At 36.2% G+C, this 15239-nt stretch overlaps 1 protein-coding gene across 2 annotated transcripts in view; it reads left to right on the top strand.

Annotated features, from left to right (window-relative positions):
- atp2b2 (ATPase plasma membrane Ca2+ transporting 2) overlaps positions 1 to 15239 on the top strand; it is a 68434-nt gene that overhangs the window by 30593 nt on the left and 22602 nt on the right. Inside the window, exons 6-11 of one of the 2 annotated variants that reach the window (XM_014975102.2) lie at positions 195 to 227; positions 1836 to 1928; positions 4522 to 4563; positions 9248 to 9412; positions 12256 to 12470; positions 12906 to 13148. In XM_014975102.2, coding sequence (XP_014830588.2) covers positions 195 to 227; positions 1836 to 1928; positions 4522 to 4563; positions 9248 to 9412; positions 12256 to 12470; positions 12906 to 13148 — 791 coding nt within the window. The remainder of the gene's footprint in view (positions 1 to 194; positions 228 to 1835; positions 1929 to 4521; positions 4564 to 9247; positions 9413 to 12255; positions 12471 to 12905; positions 13149 to 15239) is intronic. The other variant, XM_088005717.1, reaches the window with a different exon arrangement.

Genomic DNA, 15239 nt, shown 5'->3' with positions numbered 1-15239 from the left:
TTTAAGTATCTGATACATTTTAAGCACTAAGGTATAACCACAGGGATTTGTGTGATACACTGCATTGCAGTCAGATGAATGTGTACTCGTACTGTATGAGATGAGTCTTGGTGGTACTGATGCAGTATCCAGGTTCTGTGGGTTCAGGTGCATCATTGTCCTTACTCTCTTATTGTTCCAAATTTTCCTCGAAGGAGAGGCAGTGGAAGATGGACATCAGAACACAGGTAGAGTATCACCTTTCTCTGACCCCTGGGAGTTGTACCTAGCTATTCCTACATGTGATTCCCGATAAATCCCACTGATTATTCACTCCTTTCCTGGAGCCGAGTGCCACTCCTCCAACTTAAAAAGAGATATTTTATAATCACAACACTGCATCTTTTTAAGTGCTAACAGTTTACATATTTCATAGAGCATAACCCTTTGCTGCTATATAACAAGCTTTGCACTCATCAAACTAACTAGCTCACATCGGTCCTCTTTGAACAGACTGTCAGACTCATCTCAGTGCTTTATTATAGAACAATGACATGAGTGTGACAGCCTTGCAGGTGTACAGAACATGTACCGGCAGCAGAAGCAGATTTAAACATTGTCGCCTCTATTCTTGTTTAGCACAAGCCATTAAGGCTGTCTGCTCTGCTTTGAAGCTTTTTTTTTTTTTTTTTTTACTGTTACTCAGACTAAATGTAGTCAGTAAATTTAAAATCTAATATCTCTGGAGGTTTTCTCGGATCTGAAAATGAACAAATTCTGTGTCTTTGTTTCACTTGTAGTTTAATTAAAATGAATTGGCAACATTTTATTTCAATTTAGACAGTCTTCCAGCTTCCATTCCTTGTTAATTTGTTTTAGACTGAAAGATCCCAGTAGTCTTAAAACTGATGAATTAATTGTTACTTTTGATTATAATCAAACTGAGACCGAAACATATTTTAGTTCAGCATTTTTCTGTCAACAGTGCAGAGTTGACATAAGTAATAGAATGTATTTAGAAAAGCACAGTTACGTATTAGTTACTGAATGGCCACTATTCTTTTTCTTTTTCTTTTTAACCAGGAGAAATTATAGTTCATTCTTTATTGCCAAATAAAGCGTTGTCTGTTAATTGGTTGGTTATGCTATTTTTCCTTGTTTTATTTACTTTACATTGAAGATTTTAATTTTTAATCTGGTTATTTGTTGGTTATGCAACAAATGGAATTATGATTTGTGATGCTTATAGACATTACATGAATAACATGGTTTGAAAAAGCTTATCTTATCTAAAACCAAATTAAAATGACCATGTAATCATTTAAACCTAATTGGACACATTCAGTATAATTATATTATTTACTACATCAACCAGTGTTAACTTTTACAGTTAATATATATATATGTATATGTATATATATATATACCTCCTCAGGTATATATATATATATATATATATATATATATATATATATATATATATATATATATATATATATATATATATATATATATATATATATATATATATCTTAGTGGATATAGTTTTCGACATATTTAGATCTCATGCTTCATGTCTGTTTACTGTTGCACTGTTTTATTTACCTAAAAATAATTCCTGTACGAGATCATAGCTGTTGGATAAAAAAGATTAAATAATGCATTTACAAATAAATATTTATGCTTCACACTAATCATTAAGTCTGCATATTATGCTGAATCTCTGTATTCTGCTATAACCATGTTATTTCTGTTCACTGTCTTGTGTGTGCACATGGTTGGGCGTGTTTGTGGGGGCGTGTGTGTATCTGTGTGTTTTGGTTCATTCACGTTGAAACTTCATTGTTACTGGCTAGACTGCTCCCATCCCCCAAACCACCCCATTGCAACTATAGCCACGGATGGGGCTGCAGGCATTAATGCCCCTGGCACTGCCAGCCTAATTAATGGTAGGTTGACACAATGTCTGATCTCTGACCTCTCTCTGTTGTGACTTTTGACTTGTCCTCTGTCCTTCTTCATTCTCCGACTGCCTCCTATCATGGATGCCTACCTTCTGCTGATTTCTGCCCTTAGTTATTTGGGACCTTTTTGTGTCCATGCTGTCCATGCATGCCTGATTTAGTTGTAGAAATTAGTGTTGTGTTCTTGTTATTGTCCCTGTGTGCCTTCAGTTTCTATGTATGACACTGGTAACAGATTACTCCATCCATCACTATGTATTTTTTACAAGTAATGAAAGCAGTTTAGGCCTTCAATGCTGACAAATTATAATAAGAATGAGATACAAATAAATACATAAATTTAGATATCAGTATGCAAGGTAATAAGCAGTTTCAAAGTTCTTTGGTAGGGTCATCTCATTTTGTTTGGTGAACTTGGAGGTCATGTAGCACTGATCCTCTATTTTCACCAGGATAAGATGCAGGAGCATCATTCTCATTTAGTGTTGCGTTGATGTTTCTCCTTTCTGGGTTCTTGGAGTGGTTCTACAAGATGTTTATGGTAAAGATGGGAGGGGTGACCATGTTCTGTCCTGGGATGAAATGCAACATTTTTTTTTATTATTATTATTTTCAGCTTTATTGTTACTCTAGGAAGCTGGCTTAATGTGCAACTTTTGACCAAAATGGGTTCGCCATGGTATACTAGCCCTCAGTTCCAGTTGCATTCACTTCTTCGACATTTGCGTTGAAAAACATTGTAAAATAGATGTAGTTAGACCTCTGATTGTCTTCGTATAAAAACATGTAAACATTGTAGACTAAAATTAGTTGTCATATCTTTGCATCTTTATTAATTAACCCACAAGTTGGCTGGTTTTTAATTTAACTGTAATTAACTTCCCTTCTGTCGAGTAGACTCCAAAGGCATAATACACTTGTGTCCCCAAACGTAGCTTCTGAAATGCCCCCAGTTGTTGTTGCATAACTTCATCATGTGGGAGGCTTTTACTTCAGGCTCTTTTTCTCTCTTTGTTGTGTTCACATCTCCAGTTTGCCTTCCTCTGAATGTGATTTGCATGTGTTTTCTGATCTTTCCTTTGCATGCTGTCTGCTGTTTGTATATGGTGTACTTATGTTTGTGCTGTACATTCCCTCACCGTCTTCAGTGCAATGCTCTTTCTGCTGGTTGTCGTAAACATCATGTAATATACACTTTGACTCATATGGTTTATATTGTTTAAAAATATTTATATTAAAACTCAGGTTTTGTTTTGCTATTCCATTTTGCTGCATTTAATATATGATTCAATAAAATAGAATATCACGCAAAAAAAATATTATTTTAGTAATTCAATTAAAAAAGTGAAACACTTATTCTGTAGACCCATAACACACAGAGTAATATCATTTTTGTATTTTGTCTATTAATTTAAATGAATGTGGCTGATAACTGATAACTGATCAGTGAACTCAAGCCCTTTTTGTTTCATGTAAATTTTATATATTTCAGGCGTAAAGCACCTGATTGAGCCACTGTTTGCTGGAAGATGTGTTATGCTTCAAAAGTTAATTCACAGTATTTGAGGAACACCTGTCGACGTATGTGAAGGTGTCATCTCAAACACATTGGCTCATTGTGTGATGTGGTGGAAGAATAAAAACGGAGAGAATTTGCTTAAGAACATGATCCTGACTGCCAAGTACAGTACATGGCAGCATCATTTGGTGTAGTTGTTTAGAAAAGAGAATTAAATGAAAATATTGGCACATCTCCTCAAGACATCAGCCAAGAAATTAATACTTGGCTGCAAATAGGTCTTCCTAAAGGACAATGACCCAAAACATACACATAAATTGTAAAAAAGAAGGATAAGGATGAAAAGTAATTGAATTAGAGTTGCATAGAAAGTTAGTGTGAAAAGGTTTATGACTTTTAGAGTGGTTTATAAACATCATTCTGTTACACCGGTTCCAGAGGAATGGGTCAAAATTTCAGCAAACTACTGCAAAAAGCACATGCCCAAAATGTTGAAGCAAAATACTAAGAAAATATATTTAGATATCTGGAAAGAGTAAAAAAAAAATCTCATTGGAAAAATATTTATAATAAAACTGACAGGACAATTTAATCTGGTGTGATGTTAAGAAAATAATTTGATATGTATTCTTATAGTGCATCTGAATATCTGGTTTTAACGTAATGAGTTTCACTTTTTTATTTGAATTACTGAGATAAAAAATAAATTCAGCAGCATTCTAATGATATTCTAGTATTTTGTTCCCCCCAAATTAGACAAATTGACCCTTTGAGTAGCCAAAGAAACTTTTGTTCTTAATTCATTTCTAATTTATTGATAGATAATTTATGCTTACTGGATTTTTTTTTTCTTACTGACATACTTCTGAGAGGCTGTAGCAAACTGTTACATAACATCACTTACGTATCACAAGCTTTTTTTATGTGACTGTCACAAAGATGTTATTAAAAGTCATTATCCTGTCTCACTGTTTGTTTCATCTCTGTGGTGACGGTTTGTTGACCTGTCTGTCTTGGTTATTTTTGTTGTTGTTGTTGTCCTGTATGTCTTCATCATAGGTAAAATGCAAGATGGCAATATGGAGAGCAACCAGATTAAAGGTAACTAAATCACATGTTTAACCCTGTCCTTCTTCCTTCTACTTCTTTCCACTCGTATGTTGTCCTCGTTTATGGTGTGTGGTGTAAGCCCTGGGTCAAAGCAGGCGGAAATCCCTGCGTTTCAGTCCTTTATTTATTTTCATCCACACTCTTCTCAGAAATAGATTTAGGCAGTTCTAATTCAGTATGTAATCTGAAGACATTGGAGTCTTTCACTGGTTGTGCCCAGTTTTAGACTCTGAGATGAGATCAGAAACATTATTTGACCAAGGTTTATTACCCACAATCACTTTAGGTTACAAAATACCCTTCTTTTAACTCCCTCATTGCCTGTCACTGATGTGTTGTCTGTGGTCTAATGTTCCCTCGTTCTCATTTTGTTGTCGGCTCATCTTGTTCTTTCTGGTAGGACAGCAGCCTGTCGCCTTGCAATTCTGTGTCAAGTTCACTCAAACTACTCCATTTTACCCTGAAAACATAAAACAAATCTTTCACTTCGCATCGATTTTGGAATAAATACTGCTTTAAATGCTTTATATCTGTTTATGTATAATCTAACATAGTTTGGTTTGGCATTAAAGAAAATTATCCTCCATTTTATTCTTTTTTCTTGTAATGTAAGATGAAATTAGAAATAGGTCAATATTTCCCTGAAAGAGAAAAACTCAATATTTTAAATCCTGTAACCAGATGTACGCACATTGATTTTGGGTTTTTTGTGCAATCCTCTGGATATAGATTTAAAACTAGCTACCTGCACTGTGTAGAAACACATTTCTTTTCACTGTCTGTCTGAATCAGATTAAACCTTTCCTGTTTTAGGTCAGCTAGTTTTAGTATTTGCTTAATACCAGAATGAGATTTTTTTTTTTTTTACTTGTTTTTTGCTTCATTGAAAGTTGTTGTTGCCTAAAATTATTATGCCTTTAAACAATTCTGAAGGCCTACATGATGATGTGGTGGCTTTGTAAGGTTCTTTTGTAGAAGCACACTTGTGCATGTACTGTAATTTTCGGACTATATGCTGCACTATTTCACACACTTTGAACACTGCAATGCGGTGAAAATACAGCTTTTTACCTAGTAGTTTTGAAAGGCTGGACTGCTGCATGATGAAGAGGACAGTACAAGCTCAAGAGCAAAAGTGACATTGAGAGCGACAGTGAAAGAATCTGAAAAAGTGTGTGTGAACCCAGATTTACGCTACTTGCCGCGCCACTTTGCTGCAACCCATAGAAGTGCTCAGAGAAGCGTGTGTAGGAAATGCAAGATAAGTCAGCTTTAGTGGTTTTAGTGTCCAGGAAGAAAATTAAGATTACGATCAAATAGTTTTATAATCAGCTATTTTGTGTTGCAGGTACTGTTTGGAAAAAAATAAATAAAATTACACTACATATAACAATAAAAACCTTTTTATGTAGATAACTGGGGTTTATAAACAAGTGTGACCTACAGGAGTTTGATTTGTGTATTTATTTTTCTTCTTTTAAAGTTAATTTGTGCAGCTCATTTTCGGGTGCGCTCAATAGTCCGGAAATTATGGTATAAAGCAGCATTTCAAATGCACCGCTTCCTTGTGTGGCATCATGGAAAAGTAATAATAAATCAGTCTGGTTTATAATTGGGTGAAATTTCCATGAAGGTATTTCATCTGTTTAAAAAAGGTATTGAACCACTTACAGGTTTAGGCAATCTCTCATTTGCTTAATCAAAGTTAGATAAAGAGAATCACGTATGCAGAAAAATAAAATGCACAACCACTGACTGAGGCAAATGTGCCACATTAAATTTGTGTTTTTATGACCATCAATGCATGCCTCATTGTGGTAGAAGAATTAATCTGTGATGATTCTTGGTAATAGAGTGCATTAGCAGAGAAGGAGAGGATGTGTGTGTCAGAGGGAAACGGCAGAAGTCTGTTACTTTGTCTCCACCTTCTTTTACTATCAGAGCAATATTTTTTTATCATTATTTTTTTATCATTCATAATTTCTTTTTCACAGAGTACCTCATCCTTGCCACACCATTAAATATTTTATATGGCTTAAGGTTGACAGAAAATCAATTGCTTTTTAGCTGACAGCAGAGGTGATATATTGTGCTTGTAATGCACAGTCATATTCAGTAATTTAGAATAGCAGTTCTATTTTAAGATGTTAAGATGAGGCCCGTTTGTACCATTTTGAAAATAACTTTTAAACAGGTAGGAGACATGTTTCACTATTTTAAAAATAGTTGATTTTTTTTTTTTTTTTTTTTTTTTTTTTTTGGTCTGATGTAATATCCCAATTTTAAATGTAATGTTTTTTTATTACCTGTAAGTGGAAAATCATCAAAGCTAACTAATAAATGCTTTTAAACATCCATCTGTGTGTAGTTAATCTACATAAGGTTTCACCTGGTGATAAAGCTCCTAAAGTAAATTCAGGATTATCCTAATTTGTTGAATGGGTCTGTACATGTATCATCATGTGTTTCAGAATATGGTGTTTGATACCATGATGGTCTGGACATTTTTTATTTTTTTATTTTTTTATGGCTATTGGTTTCCAGCATATTCCCTTTTTTTTTAAAAGCTTCAATTTATTAAAGCAGGTGATGATATTCCTATAATGACGTTATACAATTTGAAAAGAGAATCTTCTAAACATCTCTACCAATAAATGCCATTCTGCAAATAGGTCAGTGATGATGTTGCTGTGGAAAATGATTTAATTTCTGTAGATGTAATGACCTGATTTGTAAGAGCCATTGTCACATTCAGACATGTGTGTCTCGTGGTCAAAGATCTAAGGCAAAGACATAATTTTTGTATTATTTATATTGAATATTGTCTCAATATAGTGTGAATATTGAATTATATATATATATATATATATATATATATATATATATATATATATATATATATATATATATATATATATATATATATATATGAAAAGAGCAGTATGTACAGCCTTTTTGATATAAAAAGTTTTTAAAAAAGGCAGTTTGTCATAGTATAATATGCTTACATCGGGAAAGCTGACTACTGTGGCTGCAAAGTATTCAGTGTTTTCATCAGAAAGACAGCCTGGGGAGACAAACTGTCTCCTTGGTTGCTTGGTTCTCTGTGGCACTGACCTGAAGGTAAAAGTTAAAATAGTTTGTGCCTGAGACATGAGGGGGCTGCAGAGCTGTCAGCTGCCCTTTTCCTGACCTGTGCATGTCCTGGATGGAGGACAGGTCAGTCCTGATGGTCCTCTCTGCAGACATAATTGTTGTTTGCAGTCTGGACTTTCCTGTTCTGTGGATGAGACAAACCAAACGATGATGACTGTGCACAGGACAGACTGAATATTGGCAGTGTAGGAGATGACAAAGTGAATTTTGTCAAGCTACAATAATGTATCGGTGTCGTATACATGTGATTGATCAACACAAGGAAGTGCACTTGTTCTTTGAAGGTCTCAGAGGTTTGTTCGAAAATGTTAGTGAACAAACGGCATTACAAACACCAAGGAATGTGTGGAGAAGTTTAAAGCCTGTTAAAGGTTATGGAAATCCAAAGCTTTGAACATCTCACAGATCATTTAGTCAATCATCTAAAAACGGAAAATAGACGACAGCTGCAAACCTAATAAGTTATTGCTATCCAACTAAACAGACATCCTGGGCAAGGATGGCATTAATTAAAGAAGCAGCCAAGAGCCCCGTGGAGAAGCTGTAAAGATCCACATCTCAGGTAGAAGAAGCTCTTGACAGAATAACAGCCATCAACTACAACAATCTGCCCTGAAGAAAGTGGCAAGAAGAAAGCATGTTTGCTGGATGCCACAAATCAGCAAAGAGATGGAAGAAGGTGCTAAACTACTTGAAAACTCCTGTTCATATTCATTGGCATTTTCCATTCAGTTTGAGCTCGAACTAGTCTGCAAAGAAGAAAAGGCAATAAAATGTAGCTATTGCCCAGCTAGCTGAGTTGGAATTGCACCGAAATGGAGATGTAAATATTATAAACTCGTTGTTGTTGAATTCAATTGCACTCCACACATTTGAGAGGTTTATTTGTAATGTTGAAAAGCATGTTTAAGTATTTTTCCACTTCTCAGTTGTGTACTATGTTATGTTGGCCCTTTTGCATAAATGAGACGGAGCACTAAAAGACCCCGAAGTGTGTGGGGGTAATGTTAGAAAATCTGATAAAGTCCTGAGGGCTTGAATAGTTTTAGTAGCAATCAAAAAAGACAAAAATAATGACTTGCAGAAATGTACACGGCAAGAAGAAAACAGAAATAAATACAAGTTCTGTTACAATTAAAACCATGACCATATTTGATTTTTGTTGTTTTTTTTTCTTTTCTGAGTGTATTCCTGTTATTTTTTGGGTTAAATGGCATTTCTGTGTAAAACACATCTTTCTGTGCATATTATTAATTACGTGAAATATGTTCTTTTAAATGATCCTCCTTCACTATTTAACAAGCCTCTAGATGCTGTGTGGATTTCACACTCCTGTCTTGGACTCTTCTATTCTTTGATGGTTTGAATTACAATTTCCATGTCGGTACTGAGTGTTCCAGAGAAAGTATCGCACTTAAGTGTAAATCCTTCTAATCGTGTCATTTTTCTTCATTCAGTCACTAACAATGGATTTCTTTTTTTTTTTTTTTTCCTTTTTTTTTTCTTGCGCTGTTTACAGTGAAGAAGCCGGATGGAGCAGCTGCCATGGAAATGCAACCTCTGAAGAGTGCTGAAGGCGGGGAGGCCGACGAGAAGGAGCGGAAAAAGGTGTCAGCTCCAAAGAAAGAGAAGTCTGTGCTCCAGGGGAAGCTGACCAAACTAGCTGTCCAGATCGGCAAAGCAGGTACAGCAAATTGCACCCAGACATATCCATCAGTCATTCAGGCAGAAAATCAGTAACAACAAGGTGCAGAACCATCATCCTGTCTGTCAAGCAAATATGTTGTACAAAATGGGGCTAGTTTGCAGTTGCTTGAAGGAATTAAGACTTTGCAGAAGAAGACTAAAGTGTCTACATTATTGAACTCTGAAAGCCTGTTTGTTACTTTTTTGAGAGAGCTGGACTTGAGGGTCTTGATTTTTAACAGTGACTGTGACTGATTTAGGTCCGATATTCATTTATTCTCATCTGTTGTTTTTTATTTTGTGTAATTTAAGCAGTGATGTGGAGATGTTGATGCCAAGTAAAAGTTTACAACTGCGAGTATTCCTAATGTTTCTGACTTGGTGTGGGGATGTCTTTGAAGCAGCAATGCGGTAGGATTATAGCTGAACAATGTCCCAAAAAAATGTCATGATTTATTTAATTTTTTTAGAGAGTTCCTTAAAGTAGGGCTTGCTTTTAGAATATCTTGTGATATTAGTGTTTGCCTGACTGATAGAATGGGGACATGGTGTCAGCACATTGAAATACCATGAATGGATTAGCATAAAAATTATGCTTTTGCCTCATACAGGGTTTCTACTGAATATCTGGACATAACAGCCTTACCTCACCACTTTGAAGATATTTTAACCTTTTGTTTTTTGACCGGAAAGGAACATAAAACAAACAAAAAAACTTCAGAATACTGCAAAGATTTATGTAAAGACCGACAAGGAGCGATACGTCCTCATATGCTGTTGTCTGGGCACATGAGGACGTATGGGCCACAAAGCCAGTGAGGCTGAGCTGACTGAGCAGCCGATTAAGCACCTGCCTCCTGATGATTGGTCTTCTGCCATTTACTGTAATTTCTCCTGTCATGTGAGAGGAGATGAGCACTTTGTTGATATTTAACTGAAAAATACTTTTTGTTCTTTATAATAAGTTTAGTCCACTGTATTATTGTCTCATGTTAAAGTAAATAAACAGCATAGTTCAGTCACCTGGGTCAATGATGTATTTAGAGCAGGATCTTAAACTGTTTTCTTTGTGAATACAAATACAGGAGTAGACTGAGAATGATTATTGTCCGTCAGCGTTTCTTTGGACTGAATGAAGCGATTGTAAAGAATTCACTCATATACATGGCTGTTAGCCAGCCAGTTAAAAGCACAGCACTGCTTTTCTTCCGGCTCTGTGTCAATTTGCCCCTTTGTCTCCTTTTGCCTAATGTTCATTTGGAGGATAACATAGTGGGCTATTTACATCTGCTGGTGTGCTCACAGCTCATTTACAGCTTACCTTGCATTAGTGGGGCATCGCCAAACTAAAACCACGATTGTCACAGGAAGTGGAGGGATGTGTCAACATTGGGACTTGACATAATTGATAGAAGCATGAACGTCCAGCCATCAGGTCATGACTTTCAGTTCAATCGCAGCTGGTTACACAGCAGGTAATGATGAAAAAACACCTGCAAGTCCACTTCTAAATGGCTACCAAATGAAGGTTCTGGAGTGGCCTAGTCGAAGTTCAGACTTCACTAGAAATAAGATGATGTGGTCTGATCTTAAACTGGCTGTTCATGTTTGAAAACCTTCCACTATTGCTCAATTAAAACAATTGTGCAAAGAATTGGATAAAATTCCTAAGCAGTGATGTGAAAGACTGATTGTCAATTCGTGCAAACATCTTAAGGTGGTTGTTGCCACCAAATGTTGCACAACTCAGTTTTTATTCTTAGATGGCAATTACCTTTTCCACATGGGTTCAGTCTTGTTTAGATATCTTTTTCCCTCTCATTTTGTTTTTCCTAGAGTGATATTTTTCTGGTATTGAAATTGTTTACAATGGTTTTAAGTGCTGAAACAAAACAAAGCATAAGGAAATCGATAATGGGACAAATACTTTGAATACTTTGTTACTACAGTTACCACACACCAACAATGGGACACATTGTTGTGGCTTGAGCTGCAGAATTATATAAGTCCACTGTTGATTATGTTCTTATCAAAACAGGCTGCAGGGATCTCTTATATTTAAACCAGTGAGAAGATCTAGATTTCCTGGAATCACCAAAGTTCTCCTCATTAATTGGTCAATGTAACAAAAAGGATGTAAAAATCTGATGGTACCCAGATGGAATTGGACACCTTCTGGTTGTAATTTGGTGCATGTCCAGACTAGCAATAAGAAAATGATTCCTTTTTTAAATAGTTTACCATAAATCAGTTTACCATAAATCAGGGGGCCGGACCAAATGTGGAGGCGGGCCGGATTTGGCCCGCGGGCCGTAGTTTGGGGACCCCTGCCATAAATGATTGGCGCAAATGAGAGTTACTGTCCTGCAGCTTTTAAGTTCATCCCTGTTCAAACACGAAAGAATGGATGGCTTAATATCAGGCCTCTTTGACAATTGATGACATTGTGAGGAAGTAATTTAGGTGTTTTATTAGGTGCACTGAAAAACAGTATTATCTCAGCAGAGCTGAGCATCTAGATCTAACATTCAACTAAAATCATCGAAGGTTACCAGACACTAAAGATTTATGTACTAGACCTCATTACTAATGCTCCACAGAAGTTGATAGAGACCTAATATGGATTTCTTATGATGCAATGTGGTAAAATGTGTACATATGTTACAATGACCCAATGTTTCAACCAGTGCAAACACAAAGGCATCAACTTCCATAGTTATAAAGAGTTTGCCTTACAATTAATTGCACAGAACAAACAACCAGCCTTATCACCTGGATTATTAGTCAGGGGGCTTTACAATCTTCTATGTTTTTATTATGCCTTTTCTTCATGTCTTCCAGGTTTGCTCATGTCAGCCATTACTGTAATCATCTTGGTCCTGTATTTTGCCATCAACAACTTTGTGTTGGAGAAGCGTCCTTGGATGACAGAGTGCACTCCCATCTACATCCAGTACTTTGTGAAGTTTTTCATCATCGGTGTGACTGTGTTGGTGGTGGCTGTGCCAGAGGGTCTCCCACTGGCTGTGACCATATCCTTGGCATACTCAGTCAAGGTAAGGAAAAACTAGCACCGAGTATGGCATGCAATTAGTCGGCTGCTCTTGACTGTAAAAATAATTTGCAGTTCAGACAGTTTGAATTTTTGTTTTTGGTTATATAAATTTTAATTATCTTGTTAAAAAATTGTATACATGTCCCATAATTATTTCTGTGTGTGGAAATTTCAGCATGTTAATTTTTGCGTTCTGATACCGAAACACCAATTCACAGCATCCAAATCACTTTAAATATTGTGATGATTTTTTTTTCTTTCTTTTTTTCTACTGTCCAATTACGTGTCTGAATATACATTGAAATGCAGACGTGATCATCTTACAACTGTCACCAATGAATATCAAGTGGTGCATGTGCCAGATGGGTTATTTTAAGGAACAATTTGGTTTGTGTTTTCAACTGTTTTGAGATGTGTCTGTTTATCCTGCCAACAGAAAATGATGAAAGACAACAACCTTGTGCGTCACCTGGATGCTTGTGAAACAATGGGCAATGCAACCGCCATCTGCTCCGACAAGACAGGCACGCTAACCACCAACCGCATGACAGCCGTGCAGTGTTATGTAGGAGATGTGCACTACAAAGAAATTCCAGACCCTGGTGTAATCCCACCCAAATCCCTGGATTTACTGATCAATGCCATTTCTATCAACAGCGCCTACACCACAAAGATACTGGTAAGCTCATATATTGATAGTTTCTGCTACCCAGTTATCATGTTGGCCCATAATTTAAATATTTGTTACAAACACAGGTAATTGATATTCTGCCGTTCTGATGTGTAAGAATTGAATGTCCTGGGAAAAGTGCTTCAGTCTCAGCTCTGAGGCCTTATAATGAGACCAGGTCTGCAGTGTTCTCATCTTGGAAAAGTATGCAGTCATTGTCCTTGGCTGCTGCTTTAGATTCACCAGGCATTCACTCAACTTGTCACCTTGAGAACAGTTGTGCAATTTTGTCTTATCTGATATTCAGAGCGTAGCAGACTGTAATTGAATCCAATCTGTCTAAGTGCTGGAGATGCTCTCTTGTTTACAGTGAGAGCAGTAGGCAGAGATTTTTGTTTAAGCTCACTGGACCTGCATGTAAGAAGAAACAGACTCTGAAGAATGACTCTAAATAATCACAACAATGTTAAACAATTAAGGCAATGATTAAAAGTCTTATGTGGTTCAATGTCTACCAAGTGCTCAAAACAAAGACTTGGTGAGCAAAGATTTATCAGACAGACAGCTGAAGAAAAGACTGTTTTTGCTTTAAGGGATTTGTTCTGTTCAGAATCTGAAATATCTTGACTGTCAAAGCTGAAATAAAATAGCATAAAAAGAATAGAATAGAAATATCCTGTAGTGTCCCACAGTGAGGGAATTCAAGTGTAGCAGCAGCAAAGTTGCAGGGCATCGAAGCACATAGACTCACACCAAGTACATAAGTTTTATTAAAAAAATCAGTTGAATTGTTCTGTGACCTTATTCTATAATCTTTGTATTATGTTTCACATTTAAAATAACAGATTGACAGATCACAGATTGTTTGAGCGCAGAATCATTGAATGGAAAATATTGTCTGTAGTTTGGTAAACAACAGTTTGTAGTGAGTCATTTGTGATGAGAAGCTGTCAACAGATATTCTTTAAATAAGAAAATGAGAGTCAAATGAAATACTTTGTGTACAGAATGGTTGAAAAATACTGAATAATTTTATGATTGTGGTTCCCTTAGACTCATATATGATTCTTTGAGAAGCCTTTTCAGCATTACATCAGACCTTTGTAGCTAGATTGCAGCACTGCACATTTAGATACTGAAAAGAGTTTTATTTTAATCTCTTCATTCTTGAAAAAGCTTACCTTTAGCAAAGTAAAGGACGACCTTAGGGTAACCTTAAAACCCATGGAGTTAGCAATGCCCACCTATAGGAAGAGTCTTTGTTACAAACATTATTAATCCAACTTTAACCATATGCAGTCAAGCCTAGCTTTTATGCGAGTCTGACTTTAGCATAAGTGCCCAGAAGCTGATCAATTAGCTGTGAGTCTGTGAGAGTTAGTGGATTTAGTGTGGGGGGGGGGGGTTTCCTGCCCTCTACAGAATTACAAAAGTAACAAATATAAATGATTTGTGAGTTAAATTTTTACTATTTTAAGTCAGTGGTATTGGATCCCAAAACTGCCTTTATTTCTGCAATCCTATCACAGCAATGTCTGCTAAATTTCCTTTGACGTTGAGGGAGATAATTTTGTACCAATAATAATTTCATAAAATACTGCCTTTATTCTTTGTATTTTATTAGTTTTGCATTTGCACGGTGACTTGACAAAGCAACATAAAAATACAAAAATGGCCTGCATAATTATTTCCAGGAGTATGCTACATCTGTTTGTTTTTGAAGGAATTACTGCCAGGAATTGACAGTAATAGGCAACTATCACTCTGTCCTTTAGGATCCATCATATTACTTTACTTGAAGTATAGAGAAGCACATGGAACAAAAGAAAAGTATGATGGGAAATGACAGATTCATTAGGGGGCAAACAGACAAAAAGTAAGATTCAGAAGAGAGATTTCTGAGTAATATGCCGGTTGTTCCTCCTTCCCTCCCTCAGCCGCCTCCACTCCCTCAGTGCCACTCCAGCTCTGCAGTATGCTTGCTGGTGTGTTCTTATATAAGAGGCCAGTCCTGTGGGATGCAAGAATGGCTATGGGAGCCTTTGATGGCCACCACATAAAGGCACAAAGGCAAAAGAGGCAGGCTTTGATACCATATCA

Source organism: Poecilia mexicana, unplaced genomic scaffold, assembly GCF_051168715.1.
Source record: "Poecilia mexicana isolate PSO_F unplaced genomic scaffold, ASM5116871v1 scaffold_5, whole genome shotgun sequence".
In the NCBI taxonomy this organism is placed as follows: Eukaryota; Metazoa; Chordata; class Actinopteri; order Cyprinodontiformes; family Poeciliidae; genus Poecilia; species Poecilia mexicana.
The sequence above is the reverse complement of the archived record's forward strand: the minus strand, read 5'-3'. Positions and strand labels throughout refer to the sequence as shown.